Here is a 13,094-nt window from a genome sequence, read left to right on the forward strand (position 1 = left end):
TATCATATATATAGTCTGGCCCTGTACTGTCTAGTCCCTGTATCACTGATATAGCCTGGCCCTGTACTGTCTAGTCCGTATCACTGATATAGCCTGGCCCTGTACTGTCTAGTCCCTGTATCACTGATATAGCCTGGCCCTGTACTGTCTAGTCCCTGTATTACTGATATAGCCTGGCCCTGTACTGTCTAGTCCCTGTATCACTGATATAGTCTGGCCCTGTACTGTCTAGTCCCTGTATTACTGATATAGCCTGGCCCTGTACTGTCTAGTCCCTGTATCACTGATATAGCCTGGCCCTGTACTGTCTAGTCCGTATCACTGATATAGCCTGGCCCTGTACTGTCTAGTCCCTGTATTACTGATATAGTCTGGCCCTGTACTGTCTAGTCCCTGTATCACTGATATAGTCTGGCCCTGTACTGTCTAGTCCGTATCACTGATATAGCCTGGCCCTGTACTGTCTAGTCCTTGTATCATATATATAGTCTGGCCCTGTACTGTCTAGTCCCTGTATTACTGTTATAGTCTGGTCCTGTACGGTCTAGTCCCTGTATTACTGATATAGTCTGGCCCTGTACTGTCTAGTCCTTGTATCATATATATAGTCTGGCCCTGTACTGTCTAGTCCCTGTATTACTGATATAGCCTGGCCCTGTACTGTCTAGTCCCTGTATCACTGATATAGCCTAGCCCTGTACTGTCTAGTCCATGTATCACATATATAGCCTGGCCCTGTACGGTCTAGTCCCTGTATCACTGATATAGCCTGGCCCTGTACTGTCTAGTCCCTGTATTACTGATATAGCCTGGCCCTGTACTGTCTAGTCCCTGTATTACTGATATAGCCTGGCCCTGTACTGTCTAGTCCTTGTATTACTGATATAGACTGGCCCTGTGCTGTCTAGTCCCTGTATTACTGATATAGCCTGGCCCTGCACTGTCTAGTCCCTGTATCACTGATATAGCCTGGCCCTGTACTGTCTAGTCCCTGTATTACTGATATAGCCTGGCCCTGTACTGTCTAGTCCCTGTATCACTGATATAGCCTGGCCCTGTACGGTCTAGGCCCTGTATCACTGATATAGTCTGGCCCTGTACGGTCTAGTCCCTGTATTACTGATATAGCCTGGCCCTGTACTGTCTAGTCCCTGTATCACTGATATAGCCTGGCCCTGTACGGTCTAGAATTAACTCAGGACTCTAATCAGAAGTTCAGTCCATTAGACATGACCAGAATTAACTCAGGACTCTAATCAGAAGTTCAGTCCATTAGACATGACCAGAATTAACTCAGGACTCTAATCAGAAGCCCAGTCCATTAGACATGACCAGAATTAACTCAGGACTCTAATAGGGGATTGGTCAAGTCCTGTGGTAGCTGACTGCTCCCTGATCTGAGCCTGCTCCCAGACCCGAGCCTGCTCCCAGACCTGAGCCTGCTCCCAGACACGGCCTGCTCCCAGACCCTAGCCTGCTCCCAGACCCTAGCCTGCTCCCTGATCTGAGCCTGCTCCCAGACCTCAGCCTGCTCCCAGACCTGTGCCTGCTCCCTGATCTGAGCCTGCTCCCAGACCCTAGCCTGCTCCCTGATCCGAGCCTGCTCCCTGATCTGAGCCTGCTCCCAGACCCGAGCCTGCTCCCAGACCTCAGCCTGCTCCCAGACCCTAGCCTGCTCCCAGACCCGAGCCTGCTCCCAGACCCAAGCCTGCTCCCAGACCCTAGCCTGCTCCTAGACACTAGCCTGCTCCCAGACCCTAGCCTGCTCCCTGATCTGAGCCTGCTCCCAGACCCTAGCCTGCTCCCTGATCTGAGCCTGCTCCCAGACCCTAGCCTGCTCCCTGATCTGAGCCTGCTCCCAGACCCTAGCCTGCTCCCAGACCCCAGCCTGCTCCCAGACCCGAGCCTGCTCCCAGACCCTAGCCTGCTCCCTGATCTGAGCCTGCTCCCAGACCCTAGCCCGCTCCCAGACCATAGCCCGCTCCCTGACCCTAGCCTGCATCCTGACCCTAGCCTGCTCCCAGACCCTAGCCTGCATCCTGACCCTAGCCTGCTCCCTGACCCTAGCCTGCATCCTGACCCTAGCCTGCTCCCTGACCCTAGCCTGCATCCTGACCCTAGCCTGCTCCCTGACCCTAGCCTGCATCCTGACCCTAGCCTGCTCCCAGACCCTAGCCTGCTCCCTGATGAGCCTGCTCCCAGACCCTAGCCTGCATCCTGACCCTAGCCTGCTCCCTGACCCTAGCCTGCATCCTGACCCTAGCCTGCTCCCTGATCTGAGCCTGCTCCCAGACCCTAGCCTGCTCCCAGACCCTAGCCTGCTCCCTGACCCTAGCCTGCTCCCTGACCCTAGCCTGCATCCTGCACCTAGCCTGCTCCCTGACCCTAGCCTGCTCCCTGACCCTAGCCTGCATCCTGACCCTAGCCTGCTCCCTGACCCTAGCCTGCTCCCAGACCCTAGCCTGCTCCCAGACCCTAGCCTGCTCCCAGACCCTAGCCTGCTCCCTGACCCTAGCCTGCTCCCAGACCCTAGCCTGCTCCCAGACCCTAGCCTGCTCCCAGACCCTAGCCTGCATCCTGACCCTAGCCTGCATCCTGACCCTAGCCTGCTCCCAGACCCTAGCCTGCTCCCTGACCCTAGCCTGCTCCCAGACCCTAGCCTGCTCCCAGACCCTAGCCTGCTCCCAGACCCTAGCCTGCATCCTGACCCTAGCCTGCTCCCAGACCCTAGCCTGCTCCCAGACCCTAGCCTGCATCCTGACCCTAGCCTGCTCCCTGACCCTAGCCTGCTCCCAGACCCTAGCCTGCATCCTGACCCTAGCCTGCTCCCAGACCCTAGCCTGCTCCCAGACCCTAGCCTGCTCCCAGACCCTAGCCTGCTCCCAGACCAGAGCCTGCTCCCGGACCCTAGCCTGCATCCTGACCCTAGCCTGCTCCCAGACCCTAGCCTGCTCCCTGACCCTAGCCTGCTCCCTGACCCTAGCCTGCTCCCAGACCCTAGCCTGCTCCCTGATCTGAGCCTGCTCCCTGACCCTAGCCTGCTCCCTGACCCTAGCCTGCTCCCTGACCCTAGCCTGCTCCCAGACCCTAGCCTGCTCCCTGACCCTAGCCTGCATCCTGACCCTAGCCTGCTCCCAGACCCTAGCCTGCATCCTGACCCTAGCCTGCTCCCTGACCCTAGCCTGCTCCCAGACCCTAGCCTGCTCCCAGACCCTAGCCTGCATCCTGACCCTAGCCTGCTCCCAGACCCTAGCCTGCTCCCAGACCCTAGCCTGCTCCCAGACCCTAGCCTGCTCCCAGACCCTAGCCTGCTCCCAGACCCTAGCCTGCTCCCAGACCAGAGCCTGCTCCCTGACCCTAGCCTGCATCCTGACCCTAGCCTGCTCCCAGACCCTAGCCTGCTCCCTGACCCTAGCCTGCTCCCTGACCCTAGCCTGCTCCCAGACCCTAGCCTGCTCCCTGATCTGAGCCTGCTCCCTGACCCTAGCCTGCTCCCTGACCCTAGCCTGCTCCCTGACCCTAGCCTGCTCCCTGACCCTAGCCTGCTCCCTGACCCTAGCCTGCTCCCAGACCCTAGCCTGCTCCCTGATCTGAGCCTGCTCCCTGACCCTAGCCTGCTCCCTGACCCTAGCCTGCTCCCTGACCCTAGCCTGCTCCCAGACCCTAGCCTGCTCCCTGACCCTAGCCTGCATCCTGACCCTAGCCTGCTCCCAGACCCTAGCCTGCATCCTGACCCTAGCCTGCTCCCTGACCCTAGCCTGCTCCCAGACCCTAGCCTGCTCCCAGACCCTAGCCTGCATCCTGACCCTAGCCTGCTCCCAGACCCTAGCCTGCTCCCAGACCCTAGCCTGCTCCCAGACCCTAGCCTGCTCCCAGACCCTAGCCTGCTCCCAGACCCTAGCCTTCTCCCAGACCAGAGCCTGCTCCCAGACACGGCCTGCTCCCTGACCCTAGCCTGCATCCTGACCCTAGCCTGCTCCCAGACCAGAGCCTGCTCCCAGACCAGAGCCTGCTCCCAGACACGGCCTGCTCCCTGACCCTAGCCTGCATCCTGACCCTAGCCTGCATCCTGACCCTAGCCTGCTCCCTGACCCTAGCCTGCATCCTGACCCTAGCCTGCATCCTGACCCTAGCCTGCTCCCTGACCCTAGCATGCATCCTGACCCTAGCCTGCTCCCTGACCCTAGCCTGCTCCCTGACCCTAGCCTGCTCCCTGACCCTAGCCTACTCCCTGACCCTAGCCTGCTCCCAGACCCTAGCCTGTACCCAGACCCTAGCCTGCTCCCAGACCCTAGCCTGCTCCCAGACCCTAGCCTGCTCCCAGACCCTAGCCTGCTCCCTGACCCTAGCCTGCATCCTGACCCTAGCCTGCTCCCAGACCCTAGCCTGCTCCCAGACCCTAGCCTGCTCCCAGACCCTAGCCTGCTCCCAGACCCTAGCCTGCTCCCTGACCCTAGCCTGCATCCTGACCCTAGCCTGCTCCCAGACCCTAGCCTGCTCCCAGACCCTAGCCTGCTCCCTGACTCTAGCCTGCATCCTGACCCTAGCCTGCTCCCAGACCCTAGCCTGCTCCCTGACCCTAGCCTGCTCCCTGACCCTAGCCTGCTCCCAGGCCCTAGCCTGCTCCCTGATCTGAGCCTGCTCCCTGACCCTAGCCTGCTCCCTGACCCTAGCCTGCTCCCTGACCCTAGCCTGCTCCCAGACCCTAGCCTGCTCCCAGACCCTAGCCTGCATCCTGACCCTAGCCTGCTCCCAGACCCTAGCCTGCATCCTGACCCTAGCCTGCTCCCAGACCCTAGCCTGCATCCTGACCCTAGCCTGCTCCCTGACCCTAGCCTGCTCCCAGACCCTAGCCTGCTCCCAGACCCTAGCCTGCATCCTGACCCTAGCCTGCTCCCAGACCCTAGCCTGCTCCCAGACCCTAGCCTGCTCCCAGACCCTAGCCTGCTCCCAGACCCTAGCCTGCTCCCAGACCAGAGCCTGCTCCCTGACCCTAGCCTGCATCCTGACCCTAGCCTGCTCCCAGACCCTAGCCTGCTCCCTGACCCTAGCCTGCTCCCTGACCCTAGCCTGCTCCCTGACCCTAGCCTGCTCCCTGATCTGAGCCTGCTCCCTGACCCTAGCCTGCTCCCTGACCCTAGCCTGCTCCCTGACCCTAGCCTGCTCCCTGACCCTAGCCTGCTCCCAGACCCTAGCCTGCTCCCAGACCCTAGCCTGCTCCCAGACCCTAGCCTGCTCCCAGACCAGAGCCTGCTCCCAGACACGGCCTGCTCCCTGACCCTAGCCTGCATCCTGACCCTAGCCTGCTCCCAGACCAGAGCCTGCTCCCAGACCAGAGCCTGCTCCCAGACACGGCCTGCTCCCTGACCCTAGCCTGCATCCTGACCCTAGCCTGCATCCTGACCCTAGCCTGCTCCCTGACCCTAGCCTGCACCCTGACCCTAGCCTGCATCCTGACCCTAGCCTGCTCCCTGACCCTAGCATGCATCCTGACCCTAGCCTGCTCCCTGACCCTAGCCTGCATCCTGACCCTAGCCTGCTCCCTGACCCTAGCCTGCTCCCAGACCCTAGCCTGCTCCCAGACCCTAGCCTGCTCCCAGACCCTAGCCTGCTCCCAGACCCTAGCCTGCTCCCAGACCCTAGCCTGCTCCCTGACCCTAGCCTGCATCCTGACCCTAGCCTGCTCCCAGACCCTAGCCTGCTCCCAGACCCTAGCCTGCTCCCTGACTCTAGCCTGCATCCTGACCCTAGCCTGCTCCCAGACCCTAGCCTGCTCCCAGACCCTAGCCTGCTCCCTGACCCTAGCCTGCTCCCTGACCTTAGCCTGCTCCCTGACCCTAGCCTGCTCCCAGACACGGCCTGCTCCCAGACACGGCCTGCTCCCAGACCCTAGCCTGCTCCCAGACCCTAGCCTGCTCCCAGACCCTAGCCTGCTCCCTGACCCTAGCCTGCTCCCTGACCCTAGCCTGCTCCCTGACCCTAGCCTGCTCCCAGACACGGCCTGCTCCCAGACCCTAGCCTGCTCCCAGACACGGCCTGCTCCCTGATCTGTTTGTGCTCTTGCTAACTCCATTTCTCCTCGTCAAGCCAACATGTTTTAAATTTGGAATGACAAAATAAGCCAAGGAATTGGCATGCTAATACAAACACTGTGGCTGTAAGTGTACCTATGTTTGGTCATATGCACCCGGTCTAATGTGTAATGGAAGAACAGGTTTGGAAGGACTGAGCCTTCAGAAAGTATTCATACCCCCTTGATTTATTCCACACTTAGTTGTGTTACAGCCTGAATTCAACATGATTTCAATTGTTGCATTTTCCTCTCACCCATTTCCACACTATACTCCGTAATGACCAAGTAAAAACATGTTTTTAGAAATGTATTGAGAATTAAATACATAAATATCTCATTTACATAAATATTCACACCCTTGAGTTAACACACGTTAGAATCACCTTTGGCAATGATTACATCTGTGAGTCTTTTTGGGTAGGTCTCTAAAAGATTTGCGCACGTGGAATGTACAATATTTTTCAAATTCTTTAAAAAAATATTTTAACTCTGTTATATGTTGGTTGTTGATCATTGCAAGACAGACATTTTCAATTCTTGCCATAGATTTTCAAGCTGATTTAAAACAAAACTGTTACTAGGGTAACCAAGTGTGCTCTCAACGAGGATGGCTGTGTAGATGAGGAGCTTCATCGAACTCGACACTAAAATTGATTTTGGCAACAATATTTAATAATTTTATAATAATTATTTAACATTTATTTATGGGGCATAGTGATACGCATGCAAGTGAAAGACAGATTTTTGTTACAACCAAACATTACACATGTCTAACCGGGAATAGCTGCAAACCACAGCGCATAAAGGATTCACTGCAGACACAACGGTCCAAGCTTAGCAAGAAAATGGAGGCTTACGGGCCAGCAAAGCCAGACACTGCAACTTGCAAGCCCACTCGGACCTTTCTTGCCTTCCGTAAATCTGAGAAATGAGTTTGTCCACCCAAAATATTGAACAAGACATGTCAGAAACAAAGACGGCGATGGAGTAAACGGAAGGGAAAGTTGGATACGCTGGCCACCCGCTACAGTGAAGCAGAGGACCGTGTTGCAACATTGAAGAACGGGCGCCTTCACAACAAAAGGTCAGGTAGACAAAATCCAGAAGGAATTGCAAAAATGACAGGACCATGTTGATAATTTAGATAACAGGGGGTGTCTCTGACGTTTTGAAATCTTAGGGGTTCCTAAAATGGCAGAAGAGAAAGACATGATATAGTTTCTACAGAGGGAAATGCCACTTAAGATACCAGAGTCCCCACAGGCCCGACCAGAAGACAGCAGAAAGAGGGAGGCTGGCCACGGCCCATCATGGTCAACATGCGACATCATCAGGTAAAGGAGGAAATTCTCAGAGCAGCGAAAGAGAAGAACGTTGTCATGGCTGGGACTATGTCCTCAGACTATTCTAAAGTTGACATGGCTGGGACTATGTCCTCAGACTATTCTAAAGTTGACATGGCTGGGACTATGTCCTCAGACTATTCTAAAGTTGACAAGGCTGGGACTATGTCCTCAGACTATTCTAAAGTTGACATGACTGGGACTATGTCCTCAGACTATTCTAAAGTTGACATGGCTGGGACTATGTCCTCAGACTATTCTACCAGATGGGAGGGGATAAACCAGGCTGGTACTAGATGGGAGGGAGGGGCTAAACCAGGCTGGTACCAGATGGGAGGGGGGGCTAAACCAGGCTGGTACCAGATGGTAGGTAGGTGCTAAACCAGGCTGGTACCAGATAGGAGGGGCTAAACCAGGCTGGTACCATATGGAAGGGAGGGGCTAAACCAGGCTGGTACCAGATGGGAGGGGCTAAACCAGGCTGGTACCAGATGGAAGGGAGAGGCTAAACCAGGCTGGTACCATATGGGAGGGGCTAAACCAGGCTGGTACCAGATGGAAGGGAGGGGCTAAACCAGACTGGTACCATATGGGAGGGGCTAAACCAGGCTACTACCATATGGAAGGGAGGGGCTAAACCAGGCTGGTACCAGATGGGAGGGGCTAAACCAGGCTGGTACCAGATGGAAGGGAGGGGCTAAACCAGGCTGGTACCAGATGGAAGGGAGGGGCTAAACCAGGCTGGTACCAGATGGAAGGGAGGGGCTAAACCAGGCTGGTACCAGATGGAAGGGAGGGGCTAAACCAGGCTGGTACCAGATGGGAGGCTCTAAACCAGGCTGGTACCAGATGGAAGGGAGGAGCTAAACCCTGTGGGGGAGCCCTGGCTCAGAATATTTAGCACAGTGAGACCACTGCCGAAGGACCTCCCCACTGTTAGAAACTCCAAAACATTGTGGGGTAAATTGCACAGAGGTGGACGTTGGGACCAGAAGAAATCACCTCAGGCCCCTCTGTGGCACAATAAGCGTTTCCTATTTGGAGGTAAAACCATCCTTTGGGAACCGTGGTAACATGTAGGGAGGCTCTATTTAACCGTATTAAGCTATTCTTAAACTTGGCCCAGATTTCTAATAAATATCATCTGCCACAGGATCAATATTGGAGTCATCTCCAATTGCAAAGTCTTTGTCAAAATGACTGGGAAGCTCTCTAACCTGTCCCATCGCCAGCCTGTCCCATCGCCAGCCTGTCCCATCGCCAGCCTGTCCCATCGCCAGCCTGTCCCATCGCCAGCCTGTCCCATAGCAAGCCTGTCCCATCGCCAGCCTGTCCCATAGCCAGCCTGTCCCAGAGCCAGCCTGTCACAACGCTAGCCTGTCCCATCGCCAGCCTGTCCCCACGCCAGCCTGTCCCATCGCCAGCCTGTCCCATAGCCAGCCTGTCCCATAGCCAGCCGGTCCCAGAGCCAGCCTGTCACAACGCTAGCCTGTCCCAACGCCAGCCTGTCCCATCGCCAGCCTGTCCCATCGCCAGCCTGTCACAACGCCAGCCTGTCCCAACGCCAGCCTGTCCCATAGCCAGCCGGTCCCAGAGCCAGCCAGTCACAACGCTAGCCTGTCCCAACGCCAGCCTGTCCCATCGCCAGCCTGTCCCATCGCCAGCCTGTCCCAACGCCAGCCTGTCCCAACGCCAGCCTGTCCCATAGCCAGCCTGTCCCATCGCCAGCCTGTCCCAACACCAGCCTGTCCCATAGCCAGCCTGTCCCCACGCCAGCCTGTCCCATAGCCAGCCTGTCCCATCGCCAGCCTGTCCCAACGCCAGCCTGTCCCATAGCCAGCCTGTCCCCACGCCAGCCTGTCCCATAGCCAGCCTGTCCCATAGCCAGCCTGTCACAACGCCAGCCTGTCCCATAGCCAGCCTGTCCCAACGCCAGCCTGTCACAACGCCAGCCTGTCCCATAGCCAGCCTGTCCCATCGCCAGCCTGTCACAATGCCAGCCTGTCCCATCGCCAGCCTGTCCCATCGCCAGCCTGTCCCATCGCCAGCCCCATCCAGCCTGTCCCATCCAGCCCCATCCAGCCTGTCCCATCGCCAGCCCGTCACAATGCCAGCCTGTCCCATCGCCAGCCCATCACAATGCCAGCCTGTCCCATCGCCAGCCCGTCACAATGCCAGCCTGTCCCATCGCCAGCCCGTCCCATCGCCAGCCTGTCCCATCCAGCCCCATCCAGCCTGTCCCATCGCCAGCCTGTCCCAACGCCAGCCCGTCCCATAGCAAGCCTGTCCCATCGCCAGCCTGTCCCATAGCCAGCCTTACCCATCGCCAGCCTGTCACAACGCCAGCCTGTCCCATAGCCAGCCTGTCCCATAGCCAGCCTGTCCCATAGCCAGCCTGTCCCATCCAGCCCCATCCAGCCCGTCCCATCGCCAGCCTGTCCCATCCAGCCCCATCCAGCCTGTCCCATAGCCAGCCGGTCCCATCGCCAGCCTGTCCCATAGCCAGCCTGTCACAACGCCAGCCTGTCCCATCCAGCCTGTCCCATCCAGCCCCACCCAGCCTGTCCCATCGCCAGCCTGTCCCAACGCCAGCCCGTCCCATAGCAAGCCTGTCCCATCGCCAGCCTGTCCCATCGCCAGCCTGTCCCATAGCCAGCCTGTCCCATAGCCTGTCCCATCCAGCCCCATCAAGCCTGTCCCATAGCCAGCCTGTCACAACGCCAGCCTGTCCCATCCAGCCTGTCCCATCGCCAGCCTGTCCCATAGCCAGCCTGTCCCAACGCCAGCCTGTCCCATCGCCAGCACCATTGAAGAATTACTAACCAAGCCATTAACACACAAGGGGGTGGCTCTGAGATCACCTGCTACAGGAAGAAATATCTGACCACCTAAACAAGGTTAAGCGCTTACTCTGAAGGCATTGGAAAAAAGACTCTCCCCTTCCCTTTGGTGAGTGGGTCACTACCATGGCAACGCTGGGCTTTATGAGAGAGTTTGCTACTCGCTTCTGGGTTAACTAGACCACTTTGTATATACTTGGGCCCCTTCGGCAGGTAGCCTAGTGGTTAGGGCGTTGGGCCAGTAACCGAATGGTTGCTGGATCGAATCCCTGAGCTGACAAGGTAAAAATCTGTCATTCTGGCCCTGAGCAAAGCAGTTAACCCACTGTTCCCCGGGCGTTGAAAACAAGTAACGTAACAAAATGTGGGACTAGCCCAGGGGTGTGAATACTTCCTGAAGGCTCTGTATCGACCCCGGTTTATAAACGTACATGAAGTCTCTGACTCTTGAGCATATGTTTGACCCTGGTTTATAAACACACATAAAGTCTCTGACTCTTGAGCATATGTTTGACCCTGGTTTATAAACACACATAAAGTCTCTGACTCTTGAGCATATGTTTGACCCTGGTTTATAAACACACATAAAGTCTCTGACTCTTGAGCACATGTTTGCGGCACAGTCGATGGCGCACTGGGCTTCGGGCCAGAAGGTTGAGGGTTCAAACCTATTACAATATATCACACTGAACAAAAATATAAAACGCAACATGAACCAGTTGGTTCCTTTGTTTTATGAATCGAAATAAAACATCCTATACATTTTCATTAAGCACAAAAAGCTTATTTCTCGAAAATGTGTTTATATCAATGTTAGTGAGCATTTCTCCTTTGCCAAGATAATCCATCCACCTGACAGGTGTGGCGTATCAAGAAGCTGATTAAACAGCATGATCATTACACAGGTGCACCTTGCGCTGGGGACAATAAAAGGCCACTCTAAAATGTGCAGTTTTGTCACACAACACAATGCCATAGATGTCTAAAGTTTTGAAGGAGAGTGCAATTGGCATGCTGACTGCAGGAATGTCCACGAGAGCTGTTGGCATGCTGACTGCAGGAATGTCCACCAGAGCTGTTGGCATGCTGACTGCAGGAATGTCCACGAGAGCTGTTGCCAGAGAATTGTACGTTCGTTTTTCTACCATAAACCACCTCCAAAGTTGTTTTAGAGAACTTGTCAGTACATCCAACTGGCCTCACAACCACAGACCACGTGTAACCACGCCAGGCCAGGACCTCCACAACCACAGACCACGTGTAACCACACAAACCCAGGACCTCCACAACCACAGACCACGTGTAACCACGCCAACCCAGGACCTCCACAACCACAGACCACGTGTAACCACACCAGGCCAGGACCTCCACAACCACAGACCACGTGTAACCACACCAACCCAGGACCTCCACAACCACAGACCACATGTAACCACACCAACCCATGACCTCCACAACCACAGACCACGTGTAACCACACCATGCCAGGACCTCCACAACCACAGACCACATGTAACCACACCAGGCCAGGACCTCCACAACCACAGACCACGTGTAACCACGCCAACCCAGGACCTCCACAACCACAGACCACGTGTAACCACGCCAACCCAGGACCTCCACAACCACAGACCATGTGTAACCACACCAACCCAGGACCTCCACATCCGTATTCATCAGACCAGCCACCCGGACAGCTGATGAAACTTAGGAGTATTTCTGTCTGTAATAAAGCCCTTTTGTGGGGAAAAAACTCATTCTGATTGGCTGGGCCTGGCTCCCCAGTGGGTGGGTCTGTCTCCAAAGTGGGTGGGCCTATGCCCTCCCAGGGCGGCTCCACCTGGCCAGTCATGTGAAATCCATAGATTAGGAACTAATGAATTCATTTCAATTGATTGATTTCATTATATGAACTGTAAATCTGAAAAATTATTTAAATGATTGCATTTATATTTTAATTTTCAGTATAGAAAAGTAGGCTATACATTGGATAAGCAGATCTTATCCAATCTTCTTTAAGTATAGGCTTCCTTCACAAAATCAAGGGGACACGGACAGACAGTGTCCTCTTGACATTACATCAAATGAATAGCAAGAGCTAGTGTCCAATTAGTCAATGTCATGGACTGTCAATGTTAAGCACTCCTAAACAGTCCATCTTGGGCTATAGAGTCCAAGGTATTTCCTTTTCCATCGGGTCCCTTTGGACACGGAGAAAGGCTACTTAACATCCGCTGTGTTTCTTCATCCACGAGGACACAGATACTGTCCAATCATCGACTAAAAATACTTTTGGGGACTGTAGTCTAAACATTTTTTAATAGCGATATTATGACTGTATTTTCCTTTTTCATAGTCTAACCATCGATATAGCCTTCATACAACAACGCGTAACGGTCAGGATGTTGTTTTGTCTTTATAGTAAGGCTATCATTGATACAACTCTGAAATGATGACACTCACCTCTTGTCGTGTCCGTGGCAGTTTGCGCTACTGTTAGCAGATGAGTCTGTCTTCAACGGTGGATGATCTCTAGCAGAATTTCCTTCGGTAGAACATCGTTTTGTTGAATCACTTTCATTGAAATACAGTCTTCTGTGAGTCATTTCTTGTCAATCTCAACCCAGCTGATCATCAACAGAAGCGCACAGACAAAGACGCTTACAAACCTCCTAAAATCCACTCTTGGAATGGACTGACGCTGAGCGCAGAATGAGCGCGTCTGTACCCTGACCCCAGAACAGTCGACCGTAGACGGTTGATGGTGACGTTCTTTTGACGATAATAATTGTGTGTGCTGTGGTAGGTTAATCAACTCACTGCCGTTGTGAATGGGGT

The 13,094-nt window shown here is 55.2% G+C and overlaps 1 protein-coding gene across 1 annotated transcript in view; it reads right to left on the bottom strand.

Moving 5' to 3' along the window:
- trpc6b (transient receptor potential cation channel, subfamily C, member 6b) overlaps nt 1–12,878 on the bottom strand; it is a 99,911-nt gene extending 87,033 nt beyond the window's left edge. The window contains exon 1 of the mRNA XM_065024149.1: nt 12,720–12,878. Within this exon, the coding sequence (XP_064880221.1) occupies nt 12,720–12,862 (143 nt within the window). The 5' untranslated portion in view covers nt 12,863–12,878. The remainder of the gene's footprint in view (nt 1–12,719) is intronic.
- Between the last annotated feature and the right edge of the window lie 216 nt (nt 12,879–13,094).

Source organism: Oncorhynchus nerka, linkage group LG11, assembly GCF_034236695.1.
Source record: "Oncorhynchus nerka isolate Pitt River linkage group LG11, Oner_Uvic_2.0, whole genome shotgun sequence".
Lineage (NCBI taxonomy): Eukaryota > Metazoa > Chordata > Actinopteri > Salmoniformes > Salmonidae > Oncorhynchus > Oncorhynchus nerka.